The sequence below is a fragment of the Macaca nemestrina genome, chromosome 17 (assembly GCF_043159975.1).
Source record: "Macaca nemestrina isolate mMacNem1 chromosome 17, mMacNem.hap1, whole genome shotgun sequence".
Lineage (NCBI taxonomy): Eukaryota > Metazoa > Chordata > Mammalia > Primates > Cercopithecidae > Macaca > Macaca nemestrina.
In genome coordinates, this window is record NC_092141.1 from 1527258 (window position 1) to 1546051 (window position 18794).

The following is an 18794-nucleotide window of genomic DNA, read 5'->3' on the forward strand; positions in this document are numbered from 1 at the left end:
TTTATGGGGGGCGGGCCGCGTGCTGCGCGGGGGCTGGGCATGTCTGGGGAAGCCCAGACGGGTTCCAGGAGGCCTGAGGGGCTCCTAAGTTCTTAGGGCCTTGTTGAAAGGACAGTCTGGAGAGTCATCCACCATAACATGTTCCTACGTAAATAAAATATAAACGTAGTAATACGCATGGCTAACGCAATGGAGACAGTGTGTGCCCAGCTGTGCTAAACACTGTATCAACTCACCAAATAGTTACTGAATGCCTATTGGGTGCCAGGAATCTTGCGTGTATATATATTATCTGCTGAATGTCACCAGGCAGCTCTGAAAGTCGTTATGGTTCCCATTTTGCAGATGGAGAAATCAAAAGAGAAGTGATTGATTTGTCCAAGTTCCCTTGACTAGTGAGTAGTGGGTTCAGGAATCGTACACCTCGACTCTGTCCTCCAAGCTTAACCTGCTTGGACTAGGTTATTTTACCACCTGCTTCGCTGGCTTCCTGCTCCACCCATGAGCTGCCTGACATTGAGCAAGTGTCTTAGCCTCTCTGAGCCTCAGTTCTCCTCAGGAATAAAAGAGCATTCTGCCCTACCTAACACACAAGGAGTTAGGAGGATCCAATTTAAAGGAAATTTATGAAAGTGCTTTAAAAATTCTCTCAAGTTCTACATGAGGCTGGGCATGGTGGCTCACGCCTGTAATCCCAACACTTTGGGAGGCTGAGGCGGGTGGATCACAAGGTCAGGAGTTTGAGACCAGCCTGGGCAACATGATGAAATCCCATCTCTACTAAAAATACAAAAATTAGGTGAGACAGGTGGTTCACACCTGTAATCCCAGCTACTTGGGAGGCTGAGGCAGGAGAATCGCTCGAACCCGGGAGGTGGAGGTTGCAGTGAGCCGAGATCACACCATTACACTCCAGCCTGGGAAAAAAAAGAAAATTCTATATGAAAGAGTATTAGGCCGGGCGCAGTGGCTCACGCCTGTAATCCCAGCACTTTGGGAGGCCCAGGCGGGTGGATCACGAGGTCAGAAGTTTGACACCAGCCTGACCAACATGGTGAAACTCTGTCCCTACTAAAAATATAAACATGAGCCAGGCATGATGGCGTGTGCCTGTAGTCCCAGCTATTCAGGAGGCTGAGGCAGGAGAATCGCTTGAACCCGGGAAGCGGAGGTTGCAGTGAGTGGAGATTGCACCACTCTCCAGCCTGAGTGACAGAGCGAGACACCGTCTCAAAAAAAAAAAAAGAGTATTAGTTTAAGGTGACTTTAGGTACTGTAATGGATAAATCCCCAAATCTCAGTGGCTTAAACATGAAGATTTATTTCCTGCTCATGGAGTCTCATGTGGTGTCTCTGGTCAGGCAGTATTCCTGGGCAGCTCTCCTCCTGCCACGATGAGGGCCCCAGACTTCTTCCTCTTGTCTTCAGTTTGTGGCCCCCACGGCTGGCCTAGGGGACCTGAAGCCTGCAGGACGGGACATGGAGGCTGCACAGGTATTGGAGGGAAGTTCGTATGGGTGGGCCTGCAAGTGGCACGCATCAGTCCTGCTCACAGTCACCGGAGAACTCAGTCAACTGCAGGAAAGCCTGGGAATGGAAGAACTGCTGCATTCATTACATCTTGCCGAGTAACAGACGACCTCAAAACCGACTGCTTTAAAACAACCATAAACATGTGTTAGTTCAGTTTCTGTGGGTCAGGGTTTTAGGAGCGACCTTCCTGGGTGGTTCCCTCCTCTTCTTGTTCATGACGGAGGATGCATGTGAGTCCTAGAGCTCCTGCAGCCCTTTTGCCACTATGAGGTAAGCCACCTTGAGAAAGAAAATATGAGTTAGGCACGGTGACTCACACCTGTAATCCCAGCACGGTGGGAGGCCAAGGCGGGTGGATCACGAGGTCAGGAGTTCAAGACCAGCCTGGCCAACATGGTAAAATCTAAAAATACAAAACTTAGCCGGGTATGGTGGCACGTGCCTGTAATCCCAGGAACTTGGGAGGCTGAGGCAGAATTGCTTAACCCTGGGAGGCGGAGATTGCAGTGAGCTGAAATCCTGGCCACTGCACTCCAGCCTGGGCAACAACAGAGCAAGACTCCGTCTCAGAGAAAAAAAAAAAAGCGAGAAAGAAAATACGGAGAAGAGATATGAAATAATCACAGAAGAAGAGTTATAGACCAGGCGAAAGGATAATCAAATTCCTGTGGAAGTGTAAAGAGCCAAGAACACCCAAGAGAATTCTGAAAGTGAAAAACAAGCCAGGCGCGATGGTTCATGCCTGTAATCTCAGCACTTTGGGAGGCCGAAGCAGGCAGACCACAAGGTCAGGAGATCGAGACCATCCTGGCTAACACAGTGAAACCCCATCTCTACTAAAAATGCAAAAAATTAGCTGGGGGTGGTGGTGGGCGCCTGTAGTCCCAGCTACTTGGGAGGCTGAGGCAGGAGAATGGTGTGAACCCGGGAGGAGGAGCTTGCAAAGAGCCGAAATCGCGCCACTGCACTCCAGCCTGGGCGACAGAACGAGACTCCGTCTCAAAAAAAAAAAAAAGAAAAAGAAAACCGAGAGTGCAAGATTGCCTAGCCAGATAGGCATTACCCAGAAATGGTTGGAGGTGGCATGGCGGATATGTGGCATTACAAATCACTGGAGGCAGGGTGAACAGGTCACCAAAAGGAGTTGGAAAGATTGGTAACTGGGTTCCAAGGATGACAATAATAATTAAAGCAATAATAATACTGGCAATAGGAATGTAGTAATGGATGCCATTTATTGACACCTACAAAGTGTTAGAAATATACTTTTTTTTTTTTTTTTTTTGAGGCAGGGTGTCACTGTGACCCAGGCTAGAGTGCAGTAGCTCAATCATGGCTCACTGAAGCCTCCACTTCTCGGGCTCTAGCTGGGACCACAGGGACGTGCCACCATGCCCAGCTAGTTTATTTATTTATTTTTTTTTAGAGACAGGATCTTGCTGTGTTGCCCAGGCTGGTCTGGAACTCCTGGCCTCAAGCAATCCTCCTGCCTTGGCCTCCCAAAGTGCTGGGATGACAGGTAGGAGCCACCATGTCTGACCAGAAGTCTACTTTTCGCTTCTCCACAAGGGAGGTGTCATCTTTTTTCCTTTTTTTTTTTTTGAACACAGTCTCGCTCTGTCGCCCAGGCGGTGCGATCTCAGCTCACTGCAAGCTCCGCCTCCTAGGTTCAAGCAGGTAATACCTGTCTGCCTCAGCCTCCCAAGTAGCTGGGATTACAGGTGCACACCACCAGGCCCGGCTAATGTTTTGTATTTTTAGTAGAGATGGGGTTTCACCTTGTTGGTCAGGCTGGTCTCAAACTCCTGACCTCATTATCTGCCCTCCTAAGCCTCCCAAAGTGCTGGGATTACAGGCACAAGCCACTGTGCCCGGCCTATAATTCCTCTTAAACAGATGAGAAAGCCGAACCTCAGGAGGGTAGCGAAGATCTCTTGAGCCCACACATGGCTCTCAGCCTCTTGGGCACCAGGTAGGAACCGTTTTTCCTCCCAGTAACAGAGCCCTTTCCTGAGAGCTCCCAGCCTTCAGCAGCCCTGGGCCTGGGAGGCGGAGCTTGCTGTCCACACCAAGCCAGCACCCACCTACCTACCCCCCTACACCCGCTCCCAACTCCCCCACACCCCCTCCACCCCTGCCCTGGCCCGGACCTGGAATTCCTTCTCCAGACTGACTCTGGGGCAGACCTAAGGCTGATTAGACCCCAGCTAAAAGCACAGAGGCCTCTTTGTCATTTCTTTAATGAGAAGCCAATCGCCAGGTCATTAGTGGGTGGAGGTGATGAGCAGTTTGGTACCGGGGTGGGAGGGAGGAGAATGCTCTTGCTTCTCTGGATGATTTACAGATGCGGTGGACATGCTGGCTGGGGAAAGGAGCAGAGGGTAGAAGAGGAGAAAGTTGATATTCACAGAGTTCCTTCTGGGAGCCAGGCCCTGCACCGAGAACATAAAAACATGGTATTTCATTTAATCCTACAGCAAACTTGATGAAGCAGTACCACTGCATACCCCATTTTACAGACAAGGAAACGGAGGCTCAAAGACGTGAAGCATCTTGGCCAAGGCTACACAGCTAGTAAATGATGAGCTTATTCCAGAACCTACACAACACTCTGCTGTTCAGTGTTACAGGCAGGGCTGGGGTAACTGCAGGTGAAGAGCCAAGCAATATTCCAGCATTAGAGCAAGAAAGAACAAGCTGTCGGCAGGTGCTGGATTGGGGGACGCTGCTCTGTGGGCTGAGAGTGGCAGCAGCAGAGAGGACCAAATGTGTGCATGAGCTTGTTAGAAAGAAACCCTGGGGTATTGAGTATGTTCTCCAGAAAAAGGATAATAATAACAATAACTAATTATTAACTTTTTTTTTTTGAGATGGAGTCTCACTCTGTCAACCAGGCTGGAATGCAGTGGCATAATCTCAGCTCACTGCAACCTCTACCTCCCCGGTTCAAGCGATTCTCCTGCCTCCTGACAGCCATCCTGGTCAACCTCTCTGACTCCCAAGTCAATCCCAGCTTCAAGAGGTGCAGCAGGTAACTTAACCTCTCTGACCCTCACTTTCTTAATCTGTGAAATGGATTGGTAACTGCCTCATAAGAGAGCTGTGAGCATTAAATGACACCATGCACAGAAAGCCCTTAGGACGGTACCTGGCACATTGTGGGCACTTAATAATTAGTTATTATCTGCCAGGCATGGTGGCTCATGCCTGTAATCCTGGCACTTTGGGAGGCTGAGGTGGGTGGATCACGAGGTCAGGAGATCAAGACCATCCTGGCTAACACGGTGAAACCCCGTCTCTACTAAAAATACAAAAAATTACCCGGGTGTGGTGGCGGGCGCCTGTAGTCCCAGCTACTTGGGAGGCTGAGGCAGGAGAATGGCTTGAACCCGAGAGGCGGAGCTTGCAGTGAGCCGAGATTGTGCCTGGGTGACAGAGGGAGACTCCATCTCAAAAAAAAAAAAAAAAATTATTATTATTGGCCAGGTGCGGTGGCTCACGCCTATAATCCCAGCACTGTGGGAGGCCAAGGTGGGTGGATCACCTGAGGTCAGGAGTTCGAAACAAGCCTGACCAATATGGTGAAACCCCGTCTCTACTAAAAATACAAAAAATTAGCCGGGCGTGGTGGTGGGCGCCTGTAATCCCAGCTACTCGGGAGGCTGAGGCAGGAGAATCGCTTGCCTGGGGACGTAGAGGTTGCAGTGAGCCGAGATAGCGTCACTGCACTGCAGCCTGGGCAATAGAGTGAGACTCTGTCTCAAAAAAAAAAAAAAAAGCAAAAAAGTCTGGGAAATTAAGGTTGGGAAACTCATAAGAATTACAGGAACCTGGGCAGCTAGACCCACGGCCAAGCCAGGAACCTCCTCTAGATGCCAGTGTGGGACGTGGAGGGCCACCGGCCCTGGCACTGGCGCCGTGATTTCTCCACTGTTACCTGTTTGTTTCTTTGGGACATCACTCCAGATTCAAGTCAGGCAGTCAAGTGCCTGGACTGGTGTCTGTCCCAGTTACCAGAAATCTCTGCCACGCAGAGCCCCACCACGGAGGCTCCCTTCTCCTCAGACAGGTAGGCTGTTCAAATGCGGCATAGGAAACAGTGATAACAAAAACATTCACCACGGTGGACGCCTGCAGTCACAGCTACTCGGGAGGCTGAGGCAGGAGAATCACTTAAACCCGGGAGGCGGAGGTTGCAGTGAGCTGAGATTGCGCCACCGCACTCCAGCCTAGGCGGCAGAGTGAGACACCGTCTCAAAAAACAAAAATCACTGGTCGTGGGTGTCCTGGGTCCAAGGTGACCATATGCCCTGGCTTTCTTGTCCCCATGTCCATGGTTGGAACTTTGTAGAGAGCGTCTGAACTAAGGCTTCTGCTCTTAAAGGAGGATATGGAGATGACACCCCTTTTTGTCATCTGCGTTATCCCATTGGCACCCCACATGTCAATTCTATTTTCCAAACAGGTGTTGACTCCATGCCCTTCTCTCACCGTCGCCTGCATAGCTCAGGCCCCCCCCTTCCTCCAGGATCTTTGCTTCCTAAGTAGAATTTGTCTTAACATTCATTATCCACACTGCTCAAAGAGCTCTAGCGGAAATTCAAATACAACTGTCATTCCTCAGTTTAATAACCTTTTGCGGTACCCAGCTGCCTACAGGATGAAAAGCTTTTGGCAGGACGCCTGGTGATCTCCAACCTTGTCTCCCATCACGCCCTGGCCTCATATTTGGTGGTTTGGCAAAGTCACTTTCCTGTATTTTCCGCATCATCCTGTGACGGTTTACACTTCCAGGGCCTGGCACCTGCTGTTCCCTGTCTGTTTCCTGTCTGCTTGGCAAACTGCTATTCATCCTTTGAAATCCAGTTCAGGGCCGGCGCGGTGGCTCACGCCTGGAATCCCAGCACTGTGGGTGGCCGAGGCGGACGGATCACTTAAGGCCAGGAGGAGTTGGAGACCATCCTGGCCAACATGGTGAAACCCCGTCTCTAGTAAAAATACAAAAAATAGCTGGGCATGATGGTGGGTGCCTGTAATCCCAGCTACTCGGGAGGCTGAGGCAGGAGAATCGCTTGAACCTGGGAGGTGGAGGCTGCAGTGAGCCGAGATCGCGCCACTGCACTCCAGCCTGGGCCACAGAGCGAGACTCCGTTTCAAAAAAAAAAAAGAAAAACAGAAACGTTGTTGAATGAATGCATGAAGGGGCAGAGGCTGAAATTGCGCCCCTACGTCTCCCACACTGGGCCGCGTGTGGGTCGCCCGGGAGAGGAGGAGGCTCAGGGCTTCCTGGGACCCGCTCTCTGGAGGGGGAGGGTTCCAGGCCCCCGTGGGCGGCTCCCGGACTTTCTCTCCCGGGCGTTCTGTCCTCCCTCGGGGAGCGGCGCCGGAACTTGCGGAGGAAGAGCCGGAACTTTTGAACCCCAGGCCCCGCCCGGCGCTAATAGGCACCTTCGCGGCCGCCGGCGGAGCCGCCCGACCCTAAATCACGCCGCCCCGCCCGCCCGCCGCCTCCTCCCGCCCTGGCCGAGAACTCGCGCTCCCGGGCACGGGCAGGTGCCGCGGAAATGCCGGGGCCGCCGCTCGCTTTGAAGTCGGCCGCGCCCCGCAGCGCCCGGGAGTCCCGGGTTCCAGGAGGGGGCGCTTCTCCCGGGTCCTCGGGGTTTTCACGTGGGGCCGTTTCCTGACCTGCGCGGGGAAGGGCGGGAGCGGCCGGGAAACGCGCGCTGCGTGGGCATTTTCTTTGCTTTTACTTACCTTGTTTTTTGTTTGTTTTTGAGACGGAATCTCCCTCTGTCGCCCAAGCTGGAGTGCAGTGGTGCTATCTTGGCTCACTGCAACCTCCGGTTCCCGGGTTCAAGCCATTCTCCTGCCTCAGCCTCCCGAGTAGCTGGGACTACAGGCGCCGCCACCACGCCCGGCTAATTTTTGTATTTTCTTAGAGACGGGGCTTCACCATGTTGGCCAGGATGGTCTTGAACTCCCGACCTCAAGTGATCCGCCTACCTCGGCCTCCCAAAGTACTGGAATTACAGGCGTGAGCCACTGCGCCCGGCCTCTAGCTGCTTTATAATTCCACATATATTGCAGATTTGGGGGAAATAGAACCCGGGAAATGCAGATGTCCTTAGGATGGTTTCATCCTACTGGGCAAGGCAGACAATCACAGAAGTAAATACATACACTGTGCTTCCTAATGCCTTGTTATTTTCTTCTATGGAGACATTCAGTTTGAAATAATGGGGTTACTGGCAACGCTCTCTTGGCGAGATGGATGTGAACCACACACCCATTCCAATGCCACAGGCCTTGGCATTTTGGAGGCATTTGGGTTGTGACTGGGAATGAGTGGCCCTCAGGTACTCCAAATAACTCAGCTGTGGATGCCGGAAATCCCACTGGGGGTCTTTCTCTGGGAATAAACATCTTTTTTCTGAGACCCTCTTTCAAATGCAAATCCCTGGGGGAAGAGGAGAGAGGCTGCTCATTGAGTTCATAACCTGGCAGAGCTGTGTCACGAGATAGGGCTGCCCGAGGGCTCTGGACCCCAAAGATACCCCTGATGGGGACCCAGGGCTGCAAAGGGATCTTCCCCTTCACCCTCTGCTGCCGACTCAGCCCAGCTCTGTCTGCAGAAGGGGAGTCAAAGGGCAGTGGAGGGAGAGTCAGGCCCAACCAAAACCCGAACCCCAATTGCCGCCAGCCGCACTCCATAGCTGAAAAAGCCGGAAGCTCTGGGCCAGCCTTACCTGCAGGGCCCTGCCCCTCCCATATGAGCCCTGCTGGCACACTCGTGCTTTTCCCAATGACATCTCTGTGGTTGCCCACAGGACTTGACAAGACCTTTCAAGGTTTGTTGTTGTTGTTATGAGATGGACTCTCGCTCTGTGGCCCAGGCTGGAGTGCAGTGGTGGGATCTCTGCTCACTGCAACCTCCGGCTTCCGGGTTCAAGCCAGCCTCCTGCCTCAGCCTCCCGAGTAGCTAGGATTACAGGCACCCACCACCACGCCCGGCTAATTTTTGTGTTTTTAGTACAGACGGGGTTTTATATACCCTGTTGGCCAGGCTGGTCTCGAACTACTGAACTCAAGTGATCCACCCGCCTCGGCCTCCCAAAGTGCTGGGATGACAGGCGTGAGCCGGCACCCAGCCCTCTGCCACTCTTTATTTCTATCAGCTTTCCTGCTAGAAGCCAAACTTAGTACCGTATCTGGGAGTGGGGAGGAAGAATGTGGAACCCAGACACCCCACAGCAGCCCCGGAGCGAGGCAGGGCAAGGTCCCCCGTGCAGCGTGGCCGGGCTGCCGTCTGGTCCCCGCTTACAAGAACCTGCAAGCTTCCCTCCTCGCTTTCCTTCTTCCCCTCGGTTCCTCCCTCGCCGACCTACCTGGAGGCCGGTAATAATGCAGGAGGAGGGAGATGGATGGATGGGAGGGCGGGGCGCCGCGTGGTGCCATAAAGCCCAGCTGGAGGGGGCCTGTCTCGGGAGTGTCCAGCCCCAGGAGCCGGGGACCGTCCGCGTAGCGAGCCGGGGCCGGGGCAGGGGGCAGACGGCAAAGGGCAGAGGGCCGGGACTGGGGCAGAGGGTGAGGGCCCGGGGAGGCCATGCTGCGGGGCGAGCCAGGACTAGGCCTCAAGGCGCGGAAGGGGGCTGAAGGCTCTGCGGAGGACTTGGGGGGCCCCTGCCCCGAGCCCGGGGGTGATTTGGGGGTGCTGGGGGCGAACGGCGCTTCCCCTGGCCAGGGCGAGGCAGAAGAGCCGGCTGGGAGGAGGCGCGCGCGGCCAGTGCGGTCCAAGGCGCGGCGCATGGCGGCCAACGTGCGGGAGCGCAAGCGCATCCTGGACTACAATGAGGCCTTCAACGCGCTGCGCCGGGCGCTGCGGCACGACCTGGGCGGCAAGAGGCTCTCCAAGATCGCCACGCTGCGCAGAGCCATCCACCGCATCGCCGCGCTCTCCCTGGTCCTGCGCGCCAGCCCCGCGCCCCGCGAGCCCTGCGGACACCTGGAGTGCCACGGCCCAGCTGCGCGCGGGGACACCGGAGACACAGGCGCCAGCCCCCGGACGCCTGCAGGGCCCAGCCTCGCACGCCCAGACGCCGCCCACCCCTCGGTGCCGTCTGCGCCCCGCTGTGCCTCGTGCCCCCCGCACGCGCCCCCGGGACGGCCCAGCGCGGTGGCCGAGGGGCCGGGCCTAACCCAGGCCTCCTGGGGAAGCTGGCGCCGCTGTCCGGGGCCTTCCTCTGCCGGGCTGCCTCCCTGGCCGCGGGGCTACCTGCGAGCCGCTCCCAGGATGGGCCACCCGCGCTCCTGACCAGCCTCGAGGCACCAGCGGGGCTGGAGGGAGGCCGTGCTGGCAGCTGGACTACAAAAGCCGGGACTGCAAAGGCGTCCTGGACAAGAGCAGAACTGGACGGGCTGAGACCTGGCGTGAAAGAGACGCGGCCTCCCTAGAGACAAGGAGCTCTGGGGCCTGAGGCTGCCCCCCACATCCCAGCCTGGGCCAGAGAGAAGGAGCTCCAGGGCCTGGGGCTGCGCCCCCGCATCCCAACCTGGGGAGGCATTTCCCAGAAAGGCTCAGGATCCTGAGCTCATCTTGGACTCGAACTCGTCTTGGAGCCACCTTCGCAGCCCTGCGCCTCCGAGCCCTGTGTGCTCTCGCTGCTTTTAGGAGAGTGAGGGCTTTGGGGCAGCAGGTGTGGGAGCGTGGGAGTGCGGGTGGGGCCTGCTGTGGTCTCGTGGGCACATGAGTGCGGAGTCCCCTTCCCCTGCCTGCGCTGCTGCCCAAGCCTGGTCCGGGAGAGGCAGCAGCAGCAGACAAATAAAAAGAAAAAACTCATTTCTGTCCGATACCACGACTCCAGTGGGCCCAGTGGCCCAGGGTGGCAGTAACGCCTGAGGGCCCCGGGCTCGCCTTGGAACGCTGGGCGGGGCCTAAGGCCCACAGGTCGGCGCCTGGGGGAACTCGTTCATAGCAAGACCCCAGGTGTGGCTGAGCACTGTGGGGGCCCAAGGGGAGGAAAAAGACATCCAGAGACCCCCTCCCTGCGTCCCCTGGGGTGGGAGAGGGCATGATCAGGAGAGGGGTCAAGGGGGCCTGGGAGGGTAGGGATGCGGTCAGCCCCGTCTCTGGACCTGCCTGGAGTGAACCACAGCGAAGGGAGAGTCTGGCCGGGTCTCAGGGAAGGAGGCCAAGGGCAGGGCTGAGGATTGGAGGCCTGTGAGTCCTGCGTGCATGTACCTCGAGCGACAGGCAGGAAGAACTCCCAGGGAACTGTGGCCCAGGGCCCCCATGATGAGGGGCCGACTTGGAACCCAGGAAGGATTCTGGGGAGGGGGTTGAGTGAGGGCAAAGGGGCCTCAGGTCAAGCTGGCTGAGCGAGTGAGAGGCACAGCCAGCTGCCCCGGGAGTTTTGTCCAGAGAGCTGACCTGCGTCTGAGACGAGCTGGTGTCTGGCCCGGATCAGGCTAAGGGTCTAATGCGGCAGGGGCTGCCTGCTAGGCCAGAGCCCAGAGGTGCTGGGGGAGAGCTGGGCTCTTGCCAACAGGAGAGGGAAGGGTTCTCCACAGCAGAGTGGGGATCCCACAGAAGCTAGAGAAACGCCATTAGGCATAAACCCAGGGAGAGTTTCCCAGAGCACGTGGGGTGAGGCCCACCACTACAATTAAAAATGCCTGTGCTGTCTGCAAACCCCAGCCCTGGCTGGCACGCTCGGCATCCTGTCCCCAGCCACAGCCCTTAGGGTTCCCAATTGCACAGGAAGGCATGGCACAGACCACGGGAAGGCTTTGACTCTACTCAGCGGGGACGTGGGGTCTAGCCAGGAGCAGCAACACGTGAGATGCTGGCCCCAGCCCTGCCCGCCGAGCCCCACAGTGCCACGGGCTGCCAGTGGGAAGGAAAGAGCCAGGCCTGCCCCAGTCCAGCCCCTGCTCAGCCGCCTCTCTCAGCCTCTAGTTCCTCCCCTCTGACATGAATAATGATTCCAGGGTGGCTGTGAGGATTGTAAGTGGTTCGTAAAGGACTGTTTCTGGCACACAGAAGGTGTTCAAGGTGTTCACAAGCTGTAACTGTTTGTGTACTATTAGGATCTTATGAGAAACCAGCTTGGACAAGGCTGTAGCCGTGTTTCAGCCTCAGGTATTTATCATCTGGAAACATGATACAAGGACCAGCAAGTCCTGCTTTCCTAAATTCCAGGACTGAAAGAAAGAAGGGGGCCGGGCACGGTGGTTCACCCCTGTAATCCCAGCACTTTGGGAGGCCGAGACGGGTGGATCACCTGAGGTCAGGAGTTTGAAACCAGCCTGGCCAATGTGGTGAAACCCCATCTCTACTAAAAATACAAAAATTAGCTGGGTGTAGTAGCGCACACGCCTGTAATCCCAGCTACTCAGGAGGATGAGGCATGAGAATTGCTTGAGCCCGGGAGGCAGAGGTTGCAGTGAGCCAAGATTGTGCCACTGCACTCTAGCCTGGCCGACAGAGTGAGACTCTCTCAAAAAAAAAAAAAAAGAGGCCGGGCGCAGTGGCTCAAGCCTGTAATCCCAGCACTTTGGGAGGCCGAGACGGGCGGATCACGAGGTCGGGAGATCGAGACCATCCTGGCGAACACGGTGAAACCCCGTCTCTACTAAAAAGTACAAAAAACTAGCCGGGCGAGGTGGCGGGCGCCTGTAGTCCCAGCTACTCGGGAGGCTGAGGCAGGAGAATGGCGTGAACCCGGGAGGCGGAGCTTGCAGTGAGCTGAGATCCGGCCACTGCACTCCAGCCTGAGCGACAGAGTGAGACTCCGTCTCAAAAAAAAAAAAAAAGCTTTCCGCCATCTTTCCGCGCCGCCACAATGGTGCGCATGAATGTCCTGGCTGATGCTCTCAAGAGCATCAACAATGCCGAAAAAGAGAGGCAAACGCCAGGTGCTTATTAGGCCGTGCTCCAAAGTCATCGTCCGGTTTCTCACTGTGATGATGAAGCATGGTTACATTGGCGAATTTGAAATCATTGATGATCACAGAGCTGGGAAAGTTGTTGTGAACCTTACAGGCAGGCTAAACAAGTGTGGAGTGATCAGCCCCAGATTTGATGTGCAACTCAAAGATCTAGAAAAATGGCAGAATAATCTGCTTCCATCCCGCCAGTTTGGTTTCATTGGACTGACAACCTCAGCTGGCATCATGGACCATGAAGAAGCAAGAAGAAAACACACAGGAGGGAAAATCCTGGGATTCTTTTTCTAGGGATGTAATACGTACATTTACAAATAAAATGCCTCATGGAAAAAAAAAAAAAAGAAAGAAAGAAAAGAAAAGAAAGAAGTAAGGGTTCTACTCCCCCACCCTGTCACGCTCTCAGCCTGGAAATAGCAAGGACACCCCTGCAGGCAGAATCCTGGCGCGGCAGCCCCATGAGTTCCGTGGGAGGGATGTCACAGTTCTGGACTCCGTCTCCTCACTGACCAGCTGAGTGATCTTGGGCCAATCACCTGGCGGCTTTGAGCCTCGGTGTTCCTATCTGTAAACGGGCTAGAATAAGTACTTACATCATAGGCTGTTTTGGAGACTAAATGGGACGATGAATTTAACGCACTAGCATAGTGCTTGGCCTATATAAACACTCACTGAGTGGAGGCTGTTCAGACATACTCAGTTCATAAGGTTGTTACAAGGAGAGAATGCATGGGAAGCTGTTTTATAAACTGTAAAGTCCAGGACACACTGGCTGCTATCATGGTTTTTCCAGGGCTGTGTGTTTGGGTGCACACGTTGTGTGTTTGCGTGCTGATATGTATTTGCCTAGGATTCTGAGTTTGTGATATGTACATATTTTGTGTGTGTTTATATAGATGTGTGGCTGCTTGGATATTTGCGTGGGTATCCCTATACGTTATCAACCTGAGAGGTGCTTCCTCATCTCTCTGATGCCACAGGGGATCCTGGGCCTGAGTAGCCTTAGTTATGTACTGTTTAGGTTTTCTGGAACCCTTGCTTGATTTTTCTGTCTGCTTCCCAAGATCATATCCATTCTCCAAGATGACTGATATGTGGTGAAGAAAAGATTTTGTGATTATTAAAAAATGGTGGTTATGGCCGAGCACAGTGGCTCAAGCCTGTAATTCCAGCACTTTGGGAGGCCGAAGCGGGCGGACCACGAGGTCAGGAGATCGAGACCATCCTGGCTGACACAGTGAAACCCCGTATCTACTAAAAATACAAAAAATTAGCCATGCATGGTGGCGGATGCCTGTAGTTTCAGCTACTTGGGAGGCTGAGGCAGGAAAATGACGTGAACTTGGGAGGCAGAGCTTGCAGTGAGCCGAGATCGCACCACTGCACTCTAGCCTGGGCGACAGAGTGAGACTCTGTCTCAAAAAATAAATAAATAAATAAAAATAATTGTGGTTATCCATTGAGATCACAGGATTTGCCCAAATATTGTTTAAAAGGCACAATGATAGGCATGAAATGCATAGAAAAAGGAAAATGCCAGAAAGGAAAGAGACAGGTGTAAGACAGAGCCACTAAGTCATGGCTCACTGTAGCCTTGACCTCCTGGGCTCAGGTGATCCTCCCACCTCAGTCTTCCTAGCAGCTGAGAATACAGGCGTGTGCCACCATGCCAGCTAATTTTTGTATTTTTTGTGAAGATGGGGTTTTGCCATGTTGCCCAGGCTGGTCTCAAACACGTGGGCTCAAGTGATCCTCCTGCCTTTGTCTCCCAAAGTGCTGGCATTACAAGTGTGAGGGGCCTGGCCTTAATTTTCTTTCTTTGTTTTTGAAATGGAGTCTCTCTGTCGCCCAGGCTGGAGTGCAGTGGTGTGATCTTGGCTCACTGCAAGCTCTGCCTCCTGGGTTCACGCCCTTCTCCTGCCTCAGCCTCCTAAGTAGCTGGGACTACAGGCGCCCACCACCACGCCCGGCTAATTTTTTTTTCTTTTTTTTTTTTGTATTTTTAGTAGAGATGGGGTTTCACCGTGTTAGCCAGGATGGTCTTGATCTCCTGACCTCGTGATCCACCCGCCTTGGCCTCCCAAAGTGCTGGGATTACAGGCGTGAGCCACCGCGCCTGACCAGATTTTCATTAGATTCTTCATCATTGTTTTTTAAAAAGGTGAAAAATTAGGCCCGGCCAACATGGTGAAACCGGCTGCAGCTGGTCCAGCTGTTGCAGGAAATTGGACCAGGATTCCCAGATCTTTATGTTAAAAGTCTGAAACTCCAATTTTTTATAAAGACAGGGGTCTTGTTCCATTGCTGAGGCTGGAGTACAGTCACGGCTCACTGCAACCTCAGACTTCTGGACTCAAGTGATCCTCCCAAACAGTGGGGAATACAAGTGCCTGGCTTGAAACCCCAATTTTAAATATGAAATAAAGTGTTTAAAAATCATGTGTTGAGGCCAGGCGCGGTGGCTCAAGCCTGTCATCTCAGCACTTTGGGAGGCCAAGGTGGGCAGATCCCCTGAGTTCAGACGTTTGAGACCAGCCTGGCCAACATGGTGAAACCCCATCTCTCCTAAAAGTACAAAAATTGGCCGGGCGTGGTGGCAGGTGCTTGTAATCCCAGCTGCTCAGGAGACTGAGACAGGAGAATAGCTTGAAACCGGGAGGTGAAGGTTGCAGTGAGCCGAGATAGCACCACCGCACTCCAGCCTCGGCAACAATGGGGAGACTCCATCTCAAAAAAAAAAAAAAAAGTTGAATCAACACTGTGCCAGCCAAACCCACCTTGTGTGATGAATACAGCCCACAGGACTTCACGTACGACCTAAGTGAGAAGCTGCCTGGAGCACCTGCAGACTGGAGCGGGCCCTGGGCAGCTGGCTGCGCTCACAGCGGGGACCCCAAATCCGCTGCTGCCTCCCTCTTGCTCGCTCCACTCTGGTCATTCCCCTCATCACTACCTGCCACTAGGTGGCGCTGAGAATCCAGCATCCTACGCGGGCGGAACGAACGGGTCCCTAATTCCCCCCACCCCAGCCGTCCAGGCAGCCTCGTGCCAGGGACTACTCTGGGGACTTCTTAGTTATTTCTTTCCTCCTTTCATGCAATCAAAAATTTAACATATAGCCAGGCGCGGTGGCTCACACCTGTAATCCCAGCACTTTGGGAGGCTGAGGCAGGCGGATCACCTGAAGTCAGGGGTTCGAGACCAGCCTGGCCAACATGGCGAAACCCTGTCTCTACTAAAAATACAAAAATTAGCCAGACGTGGTGGTGGATGCCTGTAATCCCAGCTACCCAGGAGGCTGAGGCAGGAGAATCGCTTGAACCCGGGAGACAGAGGTTGCAGTGAGCCAAGATCACACCACTGTACTCCAGCCTGGGCAACAGAGCAAGACTCTGTCTCAAAAAAAAAAAGGGGGGGGTCTTGTTCTGTTGTGTAGAGGTGTGATTATGGCTCACTGCAACGTCAAACTGCTGGATTCAAGTGATCCTCCTGAACAGCAGGGACTGTAAGTGCCTGACTTGAAACCCCAATTTTTTTTTTTTTTTTTTGAGACAAAGTCTCATTCTGTCACCCAGGTGAGACTGTCTCAAAAAAAAAAAAAAAACCCATTAAATTTTCGACTAGGCACATTTTTAAAACAGAAGAAATCAATAATGTTGATTTTAATAATTTTTTTTTTTTTTTTTTTTTTTTGAGACAGAGTTTCGCTCTGTCGCCCAGGCTGGAGTGCAGTGGCCGGATCTCAGTTCACTGCAAGCTCGGCCTCCCGGGTTTACGCCATTCTCCTGCCTCAGCCTCCCGAGTAGCTGGGACTACAGGCGCCCGCCACCTCGCCCAGCTAGTTTTTTTTTTGTATTTTTTTAGTAGAGACGGGGTTTCACCGGGTTAGCCAGGATGGTCTCGATCTGCTGACCTCGTGATCCGCCCGTCTCGGCCTCCCAAAGTGCTGGGATTACAGGCTTGAGCCACCGCGCCCGGCCTAATAATGTTTTATTTAACCCAATATATCCAAAATATTATCCTTTCAATATGTAATCAATAAAAGTATTAATGAGACATTTTACATTTTTTGTGTGTTTGGACCCAGTCTTCGACGTCTTGTATTTTACACCCACAGCACATCTCAACTTGGATGAGTCACATTTCAAGGGCTCGGAAGCCACATGTGGCTAGGGGCTACTGAATTGGGCTGGGCAGCTGTCGTCCCTCCACCCGGGCGTCAGCTCCTAGGCTGTACCATGGAATTCTGCCCAACTGGATACTGGCTTGGAGCCTCAGGGGTCTCAGGACCCACCTAGCCACCCTGTGCAGGAGCTTTCCTGTTATACAGGATTATCATCTTTCTGGACGCTCCTGAGCAGGGGAGCCCAGCTCGTTCCCAGGCCCCACACCTGGCCTCCCTGAGGACTGACAGGAGGACGAGGCAGCTCCCCAAGGTCTTCATCTTGCAAATAACGATGGGTTTCCTTTAAAAATTCTTTTTTTCTTTTTTTGTTTTGAGACAGAGTCTCACTCTGTCACCCAGGCTGGAGTGCAGTGGCGCAATCTCTACTCACTGCAAGCTCCACCTCCTGGGTTCACACTATTCTCCTGCTTCAGCCTCCTGAGTAGCTGGGACTACAGGCGCCCACCACCACGCCCAACTAATTTTTGTATTTCTAGTAGAGACGGGGTTTCACCGTGTTGGCCAGGATGGTCTCGATCTCTTGACCTCTTGATCTGCCTGCCTTGGCCTCCCAAAGGGCAGTGATTACAGGCATGAGCCACTATGCCTGGCCTGAGCAAAATTCGTAATATAGTCATATTTATGAAACCTGAAAAGTTGTCCCAAAGCCACAAATATTGTTTTTGTTTGTTTGGTTTTTGAGACGGAGTCTCGCTCTGTCGCCCAGGCTGGAGTGCAGTGGTGCAATCTCAGCTCACTGCAACCTCCGCTGCCTCCCAGGTTCAAGTGATTCTCTTGCCTCAGCCTCCTGAGTAGCTGTGGTTACATGCACCGGCCACCATGCCTAGCTAATTTTTGTATTTTTAGTAGAGACGGGGTTTCACCATGTTGGCCAGGCTGGTCTCGAACTCCTGACCTCAAGTGATCCACCTGCCTCAGCCTCCCAAAGTGCTGGGATTACAGGTGTGAGTCACCACGCCCGGCTGAATTTTCAAATCTTATTCATTTCCAGGTGTCCTTTCAGCCCCATATCTCCCATTTGAGCAGCACGATCTTGGGTCACTGCAGCCTTGACCTCCCAGGCTCAAGCCATTCTCCTACCTCAGCCTCCCAAGTGGCCGGGATTACAGGTGTGCACCACCACGCCCACCTAATTTTTGTATTTTTTTGTAGAGATGGGAATTTTCCATGTTGCCCAGGCTGGTCTCAAACTCCTGGGCTAAAGCAATCCTCCTGCCTCGGCCTCCCAAAATGCTGGGCTTATAGGCATGAGCCATGGCACCCCGCCTGATTGTAGGATTTTAAACTATTTCATGCAACCACTTTCTTTTTTTTTTTTTTTTTTTTTTTGAGACGGAGTCTCGCTCTGTCTCCCAGGCTGGAGTGCAGTGGCCGGATCTCAGCTCACTGCAAGCTCCGCCTCCCGGGTTCACGCCATTCTCCTGCCTCAGCCTCCCGAGTAGCTGGGACTACAGGCGCCCGCCACCTCGCCCGGCTAGTTTTTTGTATTTTTTAGTAGAGACGGGGTTTCACCATGTTAGCCAGGATGGTCTCGATCTCCTGACCTCGTGATCCGCCCGTCTCGGCCTCCCAAAGTGCTGGGATTACAGGCTTGAGCCACCGCGCCCGGCCCAACCACTTTCAAACCACACACACACATCCCTGGTGGCTCCAGGTCACACTTGTAAAACCATGTAAGGAGAGGCGTCAGGGATATAGAGAGAAAGAGATGCCGAGGATAGAGAAGAAGGCAGAGACAGAGGGAGAAAACCTCAGAGAGAACAAAGACGCAGAGGAGAATCCAAGAGGACAAACAGCCTGAGGCCCTTCCGAGCTGGCATCTTCCCAAAACGGCTGGGACCTAGCGGCTCTTAACACCACAGAGTCGCTCTGATGGGCATGAGGCGGACCCAACACTCCCCCTTATCCTCTTCCCCACCTGGTGGTGAGCTACATAGAAACCCTTTCATGGGGCCCTGCTGGTCCAGGCAGGATCCAGGGGCTGCCCTGGTGCTCACACCTCCCCTTCCCTTCTGGAGTCGGGAGCCAGGCTTTGGCCTGGATGCTCCTAGCGGTTGGGGGTCAGGGGCTGGGTGGGATGCAAGAGGGGGTCTAGGATCTAGCATTTCCCAGCAGAGACGAAGAAGTACAG

General features: G+C 53.8%; 1 protein-coding gene, 1 long non-coding RNA gene and 1 pseudogene across 3 annotated transcripts in view; 2 read left to right on the forward strand and 1 right to left on the reverse strand.

Moving 5' to 3' along the window:
- Nucleotides 1–1301: 1301 nt before the first annotated feature.
- The window catches only part of LOC105471593 (uncharacterized), a 39857-nt gene continuing 22364 nt past the window's right edge, over nt 1302–18794 (reverse strand). For both annotated transcript variants that reach the window (XR_011615308.1, XR_981243.2), the window contains 2 exons: nt 3830–3965; nt 1302–1812 (listed from right to left, as the gene is read on the reverse strand). This is a non-coding gene — a long non-coding RNA (uncharacterized lncRNA). The remainder of the gene's footprint in view (nt 1813–3829; nt 3966–18794) is intronic.
- Nucleotides 8957–10579, forward strand: LOC105471589 (basic helix-loop-helix family member a9). The gene has a single exon (XM_011724137.2). It carries the CDS (start codon nt 9137–9139, stop codon nt 9842–9844), a length of 708 nt encoding a protein of 235 aa, XP_011722439.1. The 5' UTR covers nt 8957–9136; the 3' UTR covers nt 9845–10579.
- Nucleotides 12353–12800, forward strand: LOC139359313 (small ribosomal subunit protein uS8-like; annotated as a pseudogene).